Here is a 15,564-nt window from a genome sequence, read left to right as displayed (position 1 = left end):
CGGCCCATTCAAGCAGCCTGACATAATATCTCTGTTTACTTTCTTTGCTCGCAAAGAAAATTCATTACCTCACATTTATAAAAGCAGGAGCCAATAGAGGCAATCATTATCCAAAATTTATCGTTTGTCACCGGTGGCAAATGACGGTATTTTTTCTTCCCGGCGGTTCAGACGTTAATTTGTTGAAACATGATGTAAAATGACATAAACAAAGACACACGCGCGCAGGCATAAATTCTAAACGCCGTGTGACACCCAGACGTATAATGAACAATATGAACCGCTGCCATCATTATCCTACACAATGTATTTGTTCTCACTGCGCCCATAATGAAGTGTCTGGTTGATGGTTGGTACAACGTCCCATTGCTCAACGGCGTGTCATAAAATGGCCTCGATATAACCGGGCGGAGACAAACACACAGGAGTGAAGCCTCACAGGCTATTGGATAACTTTAAAAAAGGAACCAACCATTGATTTACTATTTGTTTCTCCTTTGATTAATGAGATTTTTTTGGTTCAGCTACTTCGACTCGTGCTGTTGTGCTAATATTGGGTGTATTACTGTAGCTCCCATGCTAATAAATACCCAAAATTAAGCCAGGTTGTTTCTCAAGTTGAATTAAAATCCATTGTTGCCGTCCAGCTCCAGTCGAGCCTGAACTCCGGAGGTCTGCATGTTGCCGTCTGATCTTTTCACTCTCATTTTATGTGTCTAAGTTTTGCGAGGGAACTTGGTCCTGTCGTAACCGTTTTGCCCTTGGCTAGCATACTAATATGGCCTTGGGTTGGAATAAATTACTGCTCAGATTAGCAGGAAGGATGTAGAGGAGGTTTTATTTTTAGAATTTAGAATATTTGCTACATTATTAAAAGCGGGGAACATCCTTTGATTTCTCCCATGTCTACTTTTTTATCCCCCTCTTCTTCCTTACTGAGATAGTCCCCAAACTGCCTACCTGTGTAAAAACAGAAGTCTTCAGTGAACGTGAACATGGCTTAGGGACATGAAAGCAGCACGTCTCTCCCTCCTGTAGTCCTGCGTTATGCTCAGCACGCCACACAAACTCCGAATTTACTGCCACAGCACATTTCTTCCAGTCTTGGCAACCACCCCACCCCCACCCCCACCCCCACCCCCACCCCCACCCCCCCGGCCCACACCACCACCACCTCTCCTGCTTTATCTCTGCCTCCATCTCAGTCCCCTGTGAATCATTGTTCAATCGCGGCGTTTGCGAGTGCAAGTGAAGCCCACTGTGGGTTTCCAGCCAACAGGCGCGCTTCAGACGGTCAACGCTTCCGTCGCCCTGCGCTGACCGATCCAGACAGCACATAACTCCGCCACCCTGATGCCGTTCTCGCAAATGATTTCATGACAAGGGAGCAACAAAGCAGAAACAGGATTAGTCCACTGTGTCCATATCCATTTAGCCAAAAATTGACCGCCTACTGATTTTATTTTAATCACTACAGACCCTTTTAATTATTGCAGTAATTAGTAAAATATATGTGCCTTCACCTCACATTGATCTATATTGTCTGTATGGTTAGTGATGCAGGGGATTTACTTGGACCACACACACACAAACACACACACACAGCCACACACTTTACCCTCTGCTAACCCCTTAAGGGCTCTGATAGCTCTCTTTCCTAACGCACTGCCTCTCACTTCTGCCTCGGGGTGCTTGGATGGGTTGGTAGGGGAGGTGGGTCAGCGGGTGTGTGTGCATGTGTGCCTTTTTGTGTGGGTGGGCGTGTGAGCAACGGGTGAGCTGTTTAGTCTGATGGGCCCCGAAGAGGACAGATGACCAGCAGAGCAGAAGAAACCGCAGAACTGAATAACTCTTCCATCCCTCTGTCACGTCAGGAGGAATTCAGCGCCGTGCGAGACACCCGGCCTAAGTGTTGTGACGCCTAATTACCAGCAGCAGCAGCCGCCCGCGGCACCCATGGCAGAGTGGCTCGCCCGGACGGACGGCCCTTTGTGGTTTAACACGCAGATGCAAGAAGAGAGAGACGGGGATGCCTATATGATGCATGAGAGCAGGAGCTAATGTTAAACATGACGGGAGAGTTTGAGCTCTATTAATAGGTCAATTTTCTGACTGAAAATGCCTCTTTTCTCTCGCCATTCCTTTGTGTTCCCTCATCCCCGCTCCGTCGTCCTCTCCTGCTCGTGTGCTGCATGCTGGCTCCCGTGCAGCTCTGTGGGTGGCTCAAATTGCTTCTGACTCGAAAGGGAAAACACCATAACCCAATCAGTAGTAGAAAACTGAAAATACTGATATAACATATGAAGAAAAATCCCAGTTTTGGACACATTTCAGATCAGGATCCCCCCTCCCCCCAAAAAAAAAAACAACAAGAAGAATTCAAATCAGGAGAGCCTCAGATTTGCGTCTGTGCATGGTAATGTGTAAATGGTCAGTGTGCATTAAAGCCAAATGATGTGTTTTCTTGCTCTGAGGAACACTGTAGCAGAACCAGTCCCATGCCATTAGCTGTACAGCAAATATGATTTCACAGCATCCATTGAGTCCTTCACCAAGAATTTATGTTGAGGCATTCATGTAGGCTTGAGTACGAGGAGCAGCAGGGCCATCACACTTTGGTCCATCTCGTTTAGCGCTGGCATGTTTAACACACACTCTCCCTCTCACACACACATGGACACACCACAGTGGGGAGGGTGGCGGCAGAGCGGAGCGTTCCCTGCCACACTAATCGGCATGACAGAAATAAAGTAAAGGGAGTTGGACTCCGTCAAAACATGTATGGCCCCTTAAACAGAGAGCTAATAAAAGAGCTAAAGCTGCTCGTCGTTTCATCTGAGCCTGATCATCACACACTGGCAGTCACATTATCTTAATTCAGGGGATTCTGCTCTTAAGTGTCTGCTTAAACAAGGGACGCCACGCTGGTCAGGACAGACAAACGGGTTTACCAGTTTTAGCAGGGGTAAGTGCCTAAATCCGGGGCCATCGATCCCTATCTGGGGTTATTACGAGGCTGCCAGTGAAGCTCTGTTGGGCAAAAAGGGGCTTAAATTATCACAGGCAGGAAGGCTGGAGAGAGTTCTGTCCTCTGAGGTAGTCGGCACCTGCATTCACACACGCCACCATGTGTGAATGCCACCGTCTGCGGTACAAAACACACGCTACAGGACCAAGGGAAAATCCCCAATTCTGCAGGGGCAATTGATTTTTCTCTTTCCGTCCTCTCCTTTTTAGCCTCAGCAGGAGCGTTAAAAGACTAAAACCCTGCCTGTCTGCTGATCCAACACAGTCGAGGGGGTCTTTAAAAAGGGTAGCGGTGATGCTAACAGGCATTTACTCGCTGTCTGATAAAATTATATTAATAATAAAGCATTGTAGCTTTTTTTTAGCTATACTGGCAGTTTGGGGGGAACTTTGGGAACAAAAGCTGATAATCGACAATAAAACTCATTTAGATTCAGCAAAACTTCAGCAAAGTACCTGCAACAGAGGCTGGGAGGACGACAAAGAAAGCGCTCCAACCCCGAGGTGAGGCACATCCTGTCTGCTAATTATTGTTAAAAAAAAATAAAATCAGAATTAATAATACATTAAAAGAGAACCAGGGTAAAAAAAAAAAAAAGCAGCCATAAAACATATGTATTTTTAATATGAATCTTACTGAATCAATACCCTCAATTAGCAACAGCAAGCAAATTGCCAGACGTGGCGTAATTATTCGAAGGTCAGTAGGTATTATTCACAGTCACTTTAGTTTACCACATTAGAACAAGATAGGACGCCGGGCTAAAATTATAAATTCCATCCCCATATCTGTCCCTTTCTGATTTAGATGGATGAAGAATAATTAACTCCTAATTATTCAGATCACTTAAGGCACTTTCTGGATCCGCAAAAGAGATGCAGCCGTGTCTGTCAGCCACTTCAGCTGCTATCATTTAGAGCCATCCAACATCTTGACCAATGACAATGTGGAGGGGAAAAAAAACAACCCCCCCCTCCTCCAGCTCCAACCATTTCTACCTCAGAGGGTCTTAAGGAGGCACACTTCCTTTAAATTCACCCATATGCAAATGTTAAGATGTGATTTGCATTTTAAAGTATTTAACTCCCCGTATTTATTGGGCTCTGAGGCCTTGCTGATCATTGATTTATGTGCTTCCGGCAATCATATTTCCATATTTTGTGTGGTTTTTAACGACGGTAATAATTCAAATATGCAAAAAGTTGTTCTTTGAACGATATCTTTAATTATATCCTCAAAGCATCACGCCTTTTTTTTTTCCAGCGCCAGGATTGTCTTTGAATAAAAAAGGGCTGAAGAATCATAAATTAGATTTGGGAGATGAGACATTGATGGGTAAAAGCCCCAGTCGGCTACCTTATGCACGGCCAGACGTCTCAGCGTGTTTCGCCTCTCTCAAAAACCACAAACGGACTCGGGGTGCTCTGCAGTACAGAGACCTGTGTGACCTTGTCCCCAGAGCCTTTTATTAATGCTGACATTCTTTCACCACAGATCCAGTCTCAGATAGTGAAATTCGTCCCTTATATCCCAGCAAAAACAAAACACACACAAGCTGCAAAAAATAAAAAAGGAGAAAAAATACAAGACATCCTTCCCCCCATTTTTGCCGCGAACGCAAAAACTTTCCCTGTCACCTCCCCTTATTAGAAGTGTCACAATGGCCGCGTGCTCTCATGAAAGCAGGCGGCGTGTGCGTGATTAAACGTGGCGGGTTCCCACCACCGTTTGGCCTATCAGCGTCACGGAGCAGCCGTCAGACGTGTCCGCAGTAATCCGTGGCCATATTCCCTTTGTCACCTCGGCACGCCGCGCAAACTTTTTAGAATAATTGTTCACCCACACACGACCATGTGTGACTAATATATTACATTAGTGGCCTTTGGTTGCTGAGGGTGAGAGGTGGCGTTTGGCAGTCGCGTTCGCTCGGTGCGGCGTGTTAGTGGGAGACAGAGGGGAGATCATTTAGGGAGGGGGCGGCACGTGAGACCCCCGACCATAAGAGGATTCACAATAGTCTGTTGCACGACAAATTACAGCAGAATCGTGTGTGTGTGTGTGTGTGTGTGTGTGTGTGTGTGTGTGTGTGTGTGTGTAGTGTATTGAGTCATATCAACAGAAAAAAAGATGAAGTGACTGACAAAATTATTTTGGCAGATAAAATTCTAAGTCTTCATTTATTTTCAATTCTTTTTTTATACATTCTGGAACAAGGGCTGCATCAAAAATCCTTCTCTGTAGAACACACACACACACACACACACACACACACACACACACACACACACACAGACACACACAGACACACTTTTTCCTCTCTTCATTTAAATAAACATTAAAAAAAGAGGATGCATTAAACCTGTAGTTAAAACCTAAAGTGATAAATTAAAGCCAAGCATTTCTGCGTTTCCACGCGGCGCCGGCGGCTGCAGCAATTACCCCGGCCCTTCTCAGTTTTTGTTGCTAATATGTTTCATCAAAACACGATCAATGTGGGCGACGCTTTTTAGCGGAGAGGCGGGCTGAGCTCAGTCAGAGTCAAACGCATTAACACACTTGCCCTTGCAGGATGCATCTCACCGCACTCTTTCACCACCACTGAGTTCTGCACTGAGTGCACGGAACATATGCTGCGACCCTCCCCATCCCCCCGAGACTGAGGCGCGCCACCCTCGACGAGCAGGAGCTTTCTTTTACATCCCTGCACCGCTGATCCCCGCAGATGAGGGTTATTGAGTGAAATTGAGGCACCGTTTAGAGCTGTGCCATCGACACGGATCTGACAAACGCTCACGAAGGTGCTCGCGTCTGAGAGCACGGTTAGATTTTCCAAAACCCTTCAGGAGTCACTTTTTCCCTCTCTTTAATTTGTCACATGTAAGAAACGCTAAAAAAAAATCACTTTCATACAAATGCAACGGGTGACCAACACCAATGCAATGGCAGCCAATGTAATTCAATCTTTTCCTTAAAAAATAGGAACCTGAACAGTCTCATCTTCAATTATTTTGTGTTTGGTTATGAAGTTAAAACGCGAATGAAGCCAATTCTGCAGAAACACCTCTCAAGGAGTGCAGAGGAGTGTGTAAAAGTCTCCTCTTTAGCTCCACAGAAAGGTTATCGCCTTGTATCCGGCTGCCTTTACCTGCTCCCATTCGCTGTGAACATGCGCTGATTTGAATAAGCGCTGCTCCAGAGCTTCTCTTATCAGATCGCCGACATGTGCCAACACAGCAGTATCAGGTCAAAAACAGCTCCTTTACCACCTCAAATAAAAAAAGGAGGCAAAGTTTGGAAGGAAAGAAGAGGGGGAAGAAAAGAGTTGTTGCTATATCCAGGATTTGGAGCCTGATAACAGAATGGAGCTTTAATCACATTTACTGTAGCCCCAAAATGTAAACGAGCGAAGCCGCAAATCCTTTAACGGAAATGCTTGGTTTTTCATTTCCCGCTGTATTTTTTTATTTTTTTTAAACTGTATCTTGGGCCAAATGTGTTTTCCACAGCTGACCTACAGGCTCATCAATTCATTTCACGGAAGACAGAAAATGCAGGTTAGAATGTGCTGAATTTTTAATCGGGATATTATTAAAAAAGAAAAAAAAAATCATTAAATGGCGCAGTAAAAACAAATTGTAGATCTACTAATGTGCAACAATTACCCACCTCAGGCATGATATTTTAAAGGTTTCATTTTATTAATAGTGTGCATTGGGATTTTCTTTCTCGCTGTGCACAAATACAGGAATAGTATTCCCCCAAGATGTGCTGGTTTCCAGTTTCATGTCGCTGTTTGCTTTTGCTCTGCGGTGGGGGAAAGAGCTGCAGCTTAGGAAGGCATCAGTCAGAGGGGTTAGCGAGCGTGGTAGCAACATGACCTCGGAAAATGTATCCTCCTCGGGTAGGTTAAACACACACAAACACGCTCGCACGCAAACAAACACGCCATGAGAGTGCACTCCTTTCCCCAGTCCACTTAACAGGCTAACCTGCTCTCTTCATTAGGCTGCTGTGGGGACTTATCAGTGTGTAGTCTTTGTCCTTGCTGTAATTGCCCTCTCGGCATGTCAGCCCCCCTCCACCTCTCCGCTACCCACCTCCCAACGTGACAGCAGCCTCACACCCATCCAGCCAGGCCAGAACCAGCCCCCTCGTAACAGGCCTGGTTAGACGGCGGTGTACGGGGTCCTCTCCTGAGACCTGCTGATCGGGCCCTGAGGTACACCTGTATAGAGAGACTCGTCCTAGTTAAAGCAGCACCGGCAGGGACGACTGTCTCAACGCTACATCTACCCCAGCTCCGCTCATTTACAGCTACGCTCACATCCACTTTGTTACTCTACCACCTCACCAAAGACAGAACCGTTCCATCCACAACTGTACATTTAAATGAACCATTCCAGTCTGCCAAATATGTAATTAACTGAACTTTTTTTTGGTGGTGGTGGTGGTGGTGGGGAAGGGGGTGGATAATATGATATAAACCATAAACAAAGTTTCATTTCATTATCTGTTCCAGCCCGGCCATGAACCTGCAGTACATAATTATGCCTAGTGCATGTTGTGGTTGCGTAACAAATATCAATTGAGATAAATGTTCAAAAGTCAAAGAACTGATCAAAATCCGTTAACCAGAATGAATACAATATTAATTGCATTTCATTCACGCAAGAGAGCCTCACGCACTGCATGAGAGCCAGAACAGTCTGCGTGTCTGGCTTTCTAGCAAGTTGAATGGCGCCATCTAACGGCCCATAGAAGCACCGCAGCTCAGGACCACCCGCGAGATTTTGAGCTCTGGGCTCCACGAAATTATTTCGTTTCCTCCTATTTGAAGCTTGTGTAAAAGTCCAAGTAATCGCATTTTGCTGGAGGGGGGGCTTGGTAGGCAGCAGGCAGGCTTTGAAATGACCATAAAAGTGAGCAAACTGAACCCCCTAATTTGAAATTTAACTGTAAATGACAACAGAGTTATCAGAGTTGCCGCATAATACCGACCCCTGTTTGTTTTGCTGAATAAACAGAATACATGAATAAATGTTTCCTCTTCACATGGCACGCTCTTCCTCATCAAGTTCAACATGTTTGCTCCCCCCCACCACTCCCTGCGGGGTAATCGATGTGTCAGCGTTTTCATGGCCGGCTGCTGGGGTTCGGACCTGCACCTCAGTCTGGAGCGCCTCAGCAGCGCGGGGGTTAACGTGGCGCAGCGTCGGGGAGGGCCGCAAAAAACAGGGCGGACAGCGGGGTCTTTCATTTTCCCGGGCACCCATCCACTCCTCTATCCTGCAGGTCCGACGCTCACGGGCTGCCAGACACTCCCCACCACCACCACCACCACCACCACCACCCGCCATCTTTAAAAAATTACCCCATCTGCCCCTGTCGGGCGCATTAGCGCGGCCGTGCGAGGACTGCACCGATAATGACTTCAGCTGCAGCCAGAGCTGAATCCCAACCTCTTTCATAAGTAAAGCTAAACAGCGGCGCAAAACAACAGCGAGACACAAATGCGAGGCGCCATCCAACAATTTAATAACTCCGCTGCAGCACATCTGAAACGCAAACACATGAAAGTGGACACGGCCCCTCTCATTAAACGCACAGCGGTGTAAACATCCTCTGCCCCCCCTCCGCGCCGGCGTACACACACAAAGACCTTATTGCCTCGCTCGCATCCATCCAGAGGATGCCGTCAACAAGCGTTGGAACTTTTTTTCCTGCAGGGGTGGTTTATTCGTCCCGCGGGGGTCGGGGGACAGTGAGATGTGGATATAGTGCACACAGGATCCCAGTCAAGGACACAGTCGGCATCACTCACTCCGCCATTATTCGCTCATATTTAAAGCCGGGGCTACCTGGGGGACTGCAGCCATACATGCAGAGGAGGAGGGCTGATTTCAGAGTCCGATGGGTGTGCTGAGGAACGGAGGGTTGGGGGGGGCGGAGAGAGAGTGACAGAGGGCTTTATATGTCAGCCCGGTGATAGCAGCCTTTTTATGGCTGAATATTTTTCCTGTTGTCAGAGCTGTATAAGGAATCACCAGAAGGTTGGGGAGCATGAATATTGCCCTTGAGGGCCCACTGTGCCGGCTCCTGTTTATGGTTGACTAGCAATCAGCCACCGATTCAGGACCCACAACCCCTCATCCATCCACGTCAGCAATTAATCAATTAAACGGGCAGTGGGGGGGGTGGAGATGGGCTAGGTGTGTTAATACAATGGCCTGTTAAGGTTGATGTAATTTCATCACTAATGCCGCCCATTCATCACGGCTTATTATCTGTTCCACGTAGACAACGGTCAATATCACTTCATAAATCTGGGAATCATCTTGATCTTGTGATATTAAGCCTGAAGGAGGCCACGAAATGATGGAGTAGAGAGAATGAGACGAAAATTAAACCCACCCAAGAGTGGAATGTACCGCAAAATCTACAGCTACAGAGGGAAAGGTGGCCGCTCATGAAGGAAGGAGTTCCTCTGCTCAGCACATATGAGATTAGAGATCCCGCTGCTCGAAAGAGTAAACACACCGTACATTTGGTGGGTATGAGGATGCTAATGTATGAGGTCTGTCTCCAAATGTAGCTTCTTAACACACCTCAGATTATGATCACAATACAGAAACTGTCTGCTTCTTCTTCTCAGGAAGCAGGTGGACTCTGGACGGCCATCTTGTGATTAATACGACAATAAACAGTCTTCAAAATCACAAACTCCAGAAAATCCATCATTTCGCACCGGTTGACGTCCGAGGTTTCACCAGGCGGCCAACAGCTGCCCAGTATATCAGTCTAATGCCACTAACAGCTTCAGTCAGACGAAAAAGAACCCCCCCACCCCCCCCCAGCCAGCCAACATTTCCCCGGCACTCACAGCAGGTACGTCAGCTCAATTACAATGATGGCATTGACTGATTGCATTTTACCTCTCCTGTTTCCCCGATAAGTCTGGCCATCACTGGGGGGGGGGGGGGAGGACAGCGGCGTCATCCTCCGTGAGTGGCGCGCTCCCAGGTGCCAGTCTCCGGGACGGTATCAAACATCTCCGTGGCAGACTCGCCATGAAAATAATCTATACCAACGGGAAGTCAATTAAAAAGTGCCAGGGGAGATCAAGAGCAGCGTGACAGCTTCTCGTCAGGCCGCGGGATCGTCTGGGAGGGGCCCCGTGCGTGGAAGGTGAAGTCGGCGGCGGGGGCGCTTTCGGGCGCAGGGACGGTGTTGCAGAACATCCTTAAAAGCCCCCTCATGAATATTAAGATGGCCTCTGGCAGCCGGCGGCGCCGCTACAAGTTCACGAAGCGGCGTAATGTGTGTTTGTGCTGCGGAAGGACTCCGAGTGGAGATATCAATTAAATAAAGTCTTGTCATCCTGATGGCCCTCTCAATGGAGGGACGGTCATTCCCCTCCGCACATCAGTAAAGCTCTGTGTCAACCATCCATCTCTCATCCTCCCAACCCCCCCCCCTCACCCCTCTGATCGCCCTCCAACAACTCTCCCTCTCTCTCTGGAGGAGCCACTAACTGTACGCACAAATTACTCTCCCCTCCACCTTTAACTCCCACTAAATCTCTCCCCTTTTCCACTTTGCTGAGCCTGGATATTTTATTCCTCCATCAAATATGCACGCCATTAATTAAGCTAAATTACTCCTGACTGCCAAATATCCCCTGCCCTGATGGGTGTCAACACAGAGATGCATGACTGTGAACCTGCAATGACACAGGCCCAACACTTTAACTTGAGTTACAGCCCTCACACCCCCCCCCCCCCCCCCCCCTCCCCCAGCTCCATCCACGGGTAGATTAATCAGACACTTTGGGCACGGAGAATTACACGCCATTCATGCCTCCGCCCCGCTCTAAAAAAAAGTGCACAATGGATGACACTGACAGGACCGATATTTTAATTACAACCCATCCAGACTTTTTTCCCCTCATCTGACTTTATCTTCATCTTTTAATTGCTGTTGTTAATCACTTATTAACCTCCCCCTGTTTTTTTGCTCTTACAATCTACCCATGACACAATTAGCTTTAAAAAGTAGATTGTTCAGCAACTCTGCCTCCTTTTTTTTAATAAAACACTTTGTAATGTGGAGTGTGTAATTCTGGTTTCTGTTTATGAGTGCACACCTATACCTGTGTGTTGGCTGATGTTGATCTTGTAAATGTAGCGGGGAGGTGCTACTTAAATCAAATCACGACCCCTCGTGTTCGTCCTGCAAGGGGCAATTTAATAAAATCACGATGCCTGCTGAGAAGTGCTGAGACGGAGGTCGAGGTTTTAGGAAAACTGCCACAGAACGACTAACCGCCGTGAGAGTATGTGCTGTGCTTGCTCCCTAGCTTAGCCACCGATGCTGCCATTTAGCATTTGGTCCGAATCTTTGTTTTGTTTGCGCCTGTCCTCCTGATTCCAAGGCCCCCACGGCTCACTAAAGAATATGAGACTGTTAATAAACCCCAGACTGGTCTGCTGACCAAGGCCTCCCTGAGCTGCTGAGTGGGGTCCCGTGCAAAGTCCTCTTCGCAAAAGGTTCCAGATGAACCCAGGAAGCTAACGATGGCTGCATCAAGTAATTGTGCTGAGTACATCTGTCCCAGTATCATTTATGGCCTGTGTACAGGTCTGGTCTACAGTCCAAACTCGTCCGCTGAAGCCGAACGTTTGCCGTCAACTTTTCAGCGTGGAGACATCTGCAAGGACACGTCCGTTATGAGCAAATAAAGTTGGGCGGCCCAGCTCAGAAACAAGTATAAAAAGTGTAAAAGTGTACACTGCTGGATTTATACTGATACATGGACGCTGTCGAAAATTGATTTCTCTCTCCTCTCTTTTGCAGCTCTTGCCTTTTTTTCTGTGTGTGCCTGTGTGCGAGCGCACAAGCGTATTTCTATTGCGAAAAACATTAATTTTACAAACATCAGCCCAAGGCTACTAAACACATCCAATCCATTATGCTGCGCTTTATCGTGTTATGGGGGGTAACGGGCTGTAAAGCTGTCTCGGTCATAAAGAGCGATCGCAGAGTGCCGAGTCAAAGCGGGATGCCCGGCTCTCCGAGCAATAGGCAGCCCTCGTTATCGTCAGGGCGTCTCACTCCCATACTTAACCTTTCCAGACCAGCCTTTCTGCATTATTTTCCAAATGACCTTTAGCGTTACTTATTTCATTTCCGATAATGGCGCACTAAATTCAGTTAAACTCGTCAGAGCAATATGTGTTTATTTTGGCGGAGGGGGTGGGGGGGACAGAGCTGACTGACGGGGAGCGTGTTCCCGGGCGCAAACTGCGAGGTGTCCGGAGCGGCGAGGGCGAAGGATTCCCGTAAAGGTTAGCAATTGTATGGATGGCAAAACTCAAACCAACTCCAGAGAAAGACAGAGGAGCCATTTGGGATGATTCCGTTTGACATTTTGCTCTATTTCACAGTAGTTTTACATGTCAGCAAATGCACACATGCGGGCTTCGGATAAAAGCACTAATGAAATATGCAAACGGGGCTGATTGGGTCAGAATCTTCTAAGGGAAAATATGCAGTGTTTACATCTGTTGTGTGCTAATGAATTCAGAATTCCAGCCTTCAGTGCTTGCCAACACATGGTGCTCGTGGACGGCTAAATGATTTGAGACATTACGAGCATTGGAAAGGTCTAACGTAAACGTGGAGCTTCCCCCGGAGCGGTTGTCTCTCCCAGCCTGTTTCACACCCTTTCCAGAGGAGCCGAGGGGGGTGGCGCGGGGCGGGTTGGAAGGATCTTAGCGAAATCGCTAATGTACATGATGATTAAGTGTAACTCAAATACCGAGTGTGTTGTTCGGGGAGCTGACAGGCAGTAATTTGGTGTATTATATTCTGCGGTTTTAATTGCACGCCACCAACGTGTCCTTCTGACACGTTATGAAGCAATGATGTACAATTATTTTCCGGGCGGCGGAAGATCAGTGGAGTGACATTATAATCATCCTCACAGGGATCCCTCTCTTCATCTGCTACAACCATTAATGTTTAAATGGGAGAGAAAAAAGAAAAAAAACATAAAAATAGTTCTCAGGGAGTTCTAACCAGGATCTGCTTGAGGATTATAGAGAATCACATCGGGGGGAGAAGAAGAGGGGTGTGGACAGACAATGGAGGGGCTGAGTTAAGTGACGGCTTTCTCTGGATAAGCAGCAAGTTAAGATGCTCCACCACTGTCACTGCCAACCCTCACACTGCTCATACAGGCCCGGGCATTAAGGCACATTACAGCGGATGAGCCACGCAGGGCGGAACTGATGGGCTATTCTGGGAAAAGACCAGACAATCTCACAAGAGAGGGGGGCATAAAAACCCTGACATGAGCCAGCCCCATCCTGTTAACAGTCAAATCACACGCGCACAACACGCCATGTGGAATCACGACTATATATACTCCAATAAATCAAGAAACATCGGGAAGGAGGAAGGAAGCGAGAGCACAAAGCAGCCTCAGCACACTGGAAACTTTTTGCTTCGCGTGGAAGAAACAGTTTTTGGTTTTGTTTTGTTCAAATTCCTGAAGTGAGGCTGGGCATCTTATGACCCATAATCATAAAGCAGTGGTCCACATGAGGACAATGTCCATGATGGTGTTAATACTTCTAAGGCCTGCGTTTGAGATATTAAACCAATGCCTCAAAGCATTTACACTGTTTATGCATAATTTAACACCTACAACAGCAATAGATGTCCACCGCATCTTTGGGGAGGACGAAAGCGGGAGGGTGGAAGTGCTGAATCCACGGCCTTTCTGCGAGATGATGAAGGAGAGGAGGAGGAGGCTCATTAAGTGGCCGAGCCTCACCGTGGACAAAACATGCCAGGAGGAAATACAAGCCATCTTACATGCTGGTGTTTTTTTTTTTTTTAACCAATTAAATCTGAGAAATATTATGTTGGATGTCAGAAACCAACTGGTGTTTTTCTTGATGCGCTGTCCCGGTTTTTATAGGCAAATTAAGACAGATCATCTCACTTCGGCAAAGAAACATAGGCAGAGGCAGAAAGACCGGCGTCGACAAGCAGATGGCCGGACGTAGCAGGAAGATGTGGTGGAGCCCAGACAGAAAGCCTATAAAATGCTAGCGATGATGAGCGGGGTGCTAACCAGCCCTCTCCTCTTTGACTGGCAGTGTGGTCAAGGGTTCCAATCTGTCCCGGCCTTGCATTTGCATTTCTTAATTAAATGCCACAACAATATGATCTTTAACAATCAACAAGCCCCCATCGGCTCCCCGAGTGGACGACGGGAGCGGTGAGCTAAAGCTAAAGTGAGGCGGACAGCCAAGGTGCAGCGCGTCCATTTGTTCGGTGTCAGAGCCGAGGTGAGGGAAACGCTACAGCCGATGACAGCGGGGGTGCAGCAGGACACGCCGTCGGGCGGTCCCGTCCGTCTTTAGATGATAATCTCAGATTACTTGTAAACTGTTGCCACCGTGCGGCTTTCTTTAGAGAAGCATCAGATAATAAAAATCTGTTGGCTGAGGATGGGGAAGTTACGTGCATGTATGTGTGAGTGTGGTCCTAATGAAGATATTTCTGGGGCTTTCTTTGTGTTTGCCTGTCTTTAGTCAAGAGGATGGATGGCCCGGTGATCAGTCTGGACTGCACGCCGGGTCGATTTGTCACCAGCGGCTGGCACTGGCAGCACACGGCTCCTCTATCTGGATGATTTGTGAAACCAGGGGCTGTATTTAGCGCTCCCGTTTAAACAGATCATCAGAGGATACTCCTTATGTATACATATGCATGCGGGTGCGTGGAAGTAAAGCGAGGTGCTTGGTCAAATGGCGCGTTGGGGGGGGGGGCTTTTCAGCTGGGGGGGTGGCTTTGAATCATGAGGCTTTCCTCAGAAGAAGCTGTGTTTAAACCAACACTTGTTTGCTCACATCAGCTGGAGCAAATAAACACGTCCGCCAAGGTCGGCGTCGGAAGCCCTGGACGGGCCCAGGAATGAACTAAATGAAACACTTTGTGCGGTATTACACAGAGGGAGCGACTAATAACCCCGCATATGTCTTCATCTTAGCAGGCGCGTAGCCGCAGAAGCTCGATGGCACAAAGCTGGAAATCCCACAATTTATTCGATTCCCGGGCCGCGTGTTGAACAGCTTAACGCGTCCATTTGAACATGGCAAGGCGCTGAGACGGGGGTGCCGCGGGAACGCAGCAAGCCCAACACGACATATGGGCTGACGTGTAGGGGGTAGTCGGAAAACAACTGTAAGCCTGCACCACTGGCTGCCGCCTGGGTTTGCTTTTCCCCGCAAAACTGAACGATTCAGGAGACAAAAGATGCGCAAAGCTTTTTTTTTTCATTTGCAGATTGGTGCAAATGTGCAGAAATCCTGCTTTACTTTTATGTTGCTAAAGGCCAAACTTACCCGCAGATGTCACATTTATACTCTCTCATCCCGAGGTGCCGCTTCACGTGGTTCCTGGCGTCTCCCAGCTGAGCTGTGGCGAAGTTGCAGATCTTGCACATGAAGGGCTTGGATCCTGGA

At 47.6% G+C, this 15,564-nt stretch overlaps 1 protein-coding gene across 2 annotated transcripts in view; it reads right to left on the bottom strand.

Annotated features, from left to right (window-relative positions):
- znf407 (zinc finger protein 407) overlaps window positions 1-15,564 on the bottom strand; it is a 104,842-nt gene that overhangs the window by 80,244 nt on the left and 9,034 nt on the right. For both annotated transcript variants that reach the window (XR_008952314.1, XM_057044922.1), the window contains exon 4: window positions 15,445-15,559. Coding sequence is in view for 1 of the 2 variants with exons in the window: in XM_057044922.1 (XP_056900902.1) it covers window positions 15,445-15,559 (115 nt within the window). In the remaining variant the exon portion in view is untranslated. The remainder of the gene's footprint in view (window positions 1-15,444; window positions 15,560-15,564) is intronic.

Source organism: Takifugu flavidus, chromosome 10, assembly GCF_003711565.1.
Source record: "Takifugu flavidus isolate HTHZ2018 chromosome 10, ASM371156v2, whole genome shotgun sequence".
In the NCBI taxonomy this organism is placed as follows: domain Eukaryota; kingdom Metazoa; phylum Chordata; class Actinopteri; order Tetraodontiformes; family Tetraodontidae; genus Takifugu; species Takifugu flavidus.
This window is presented reverse-complemented; position numbering and strand designations above follow the sequence as displayed.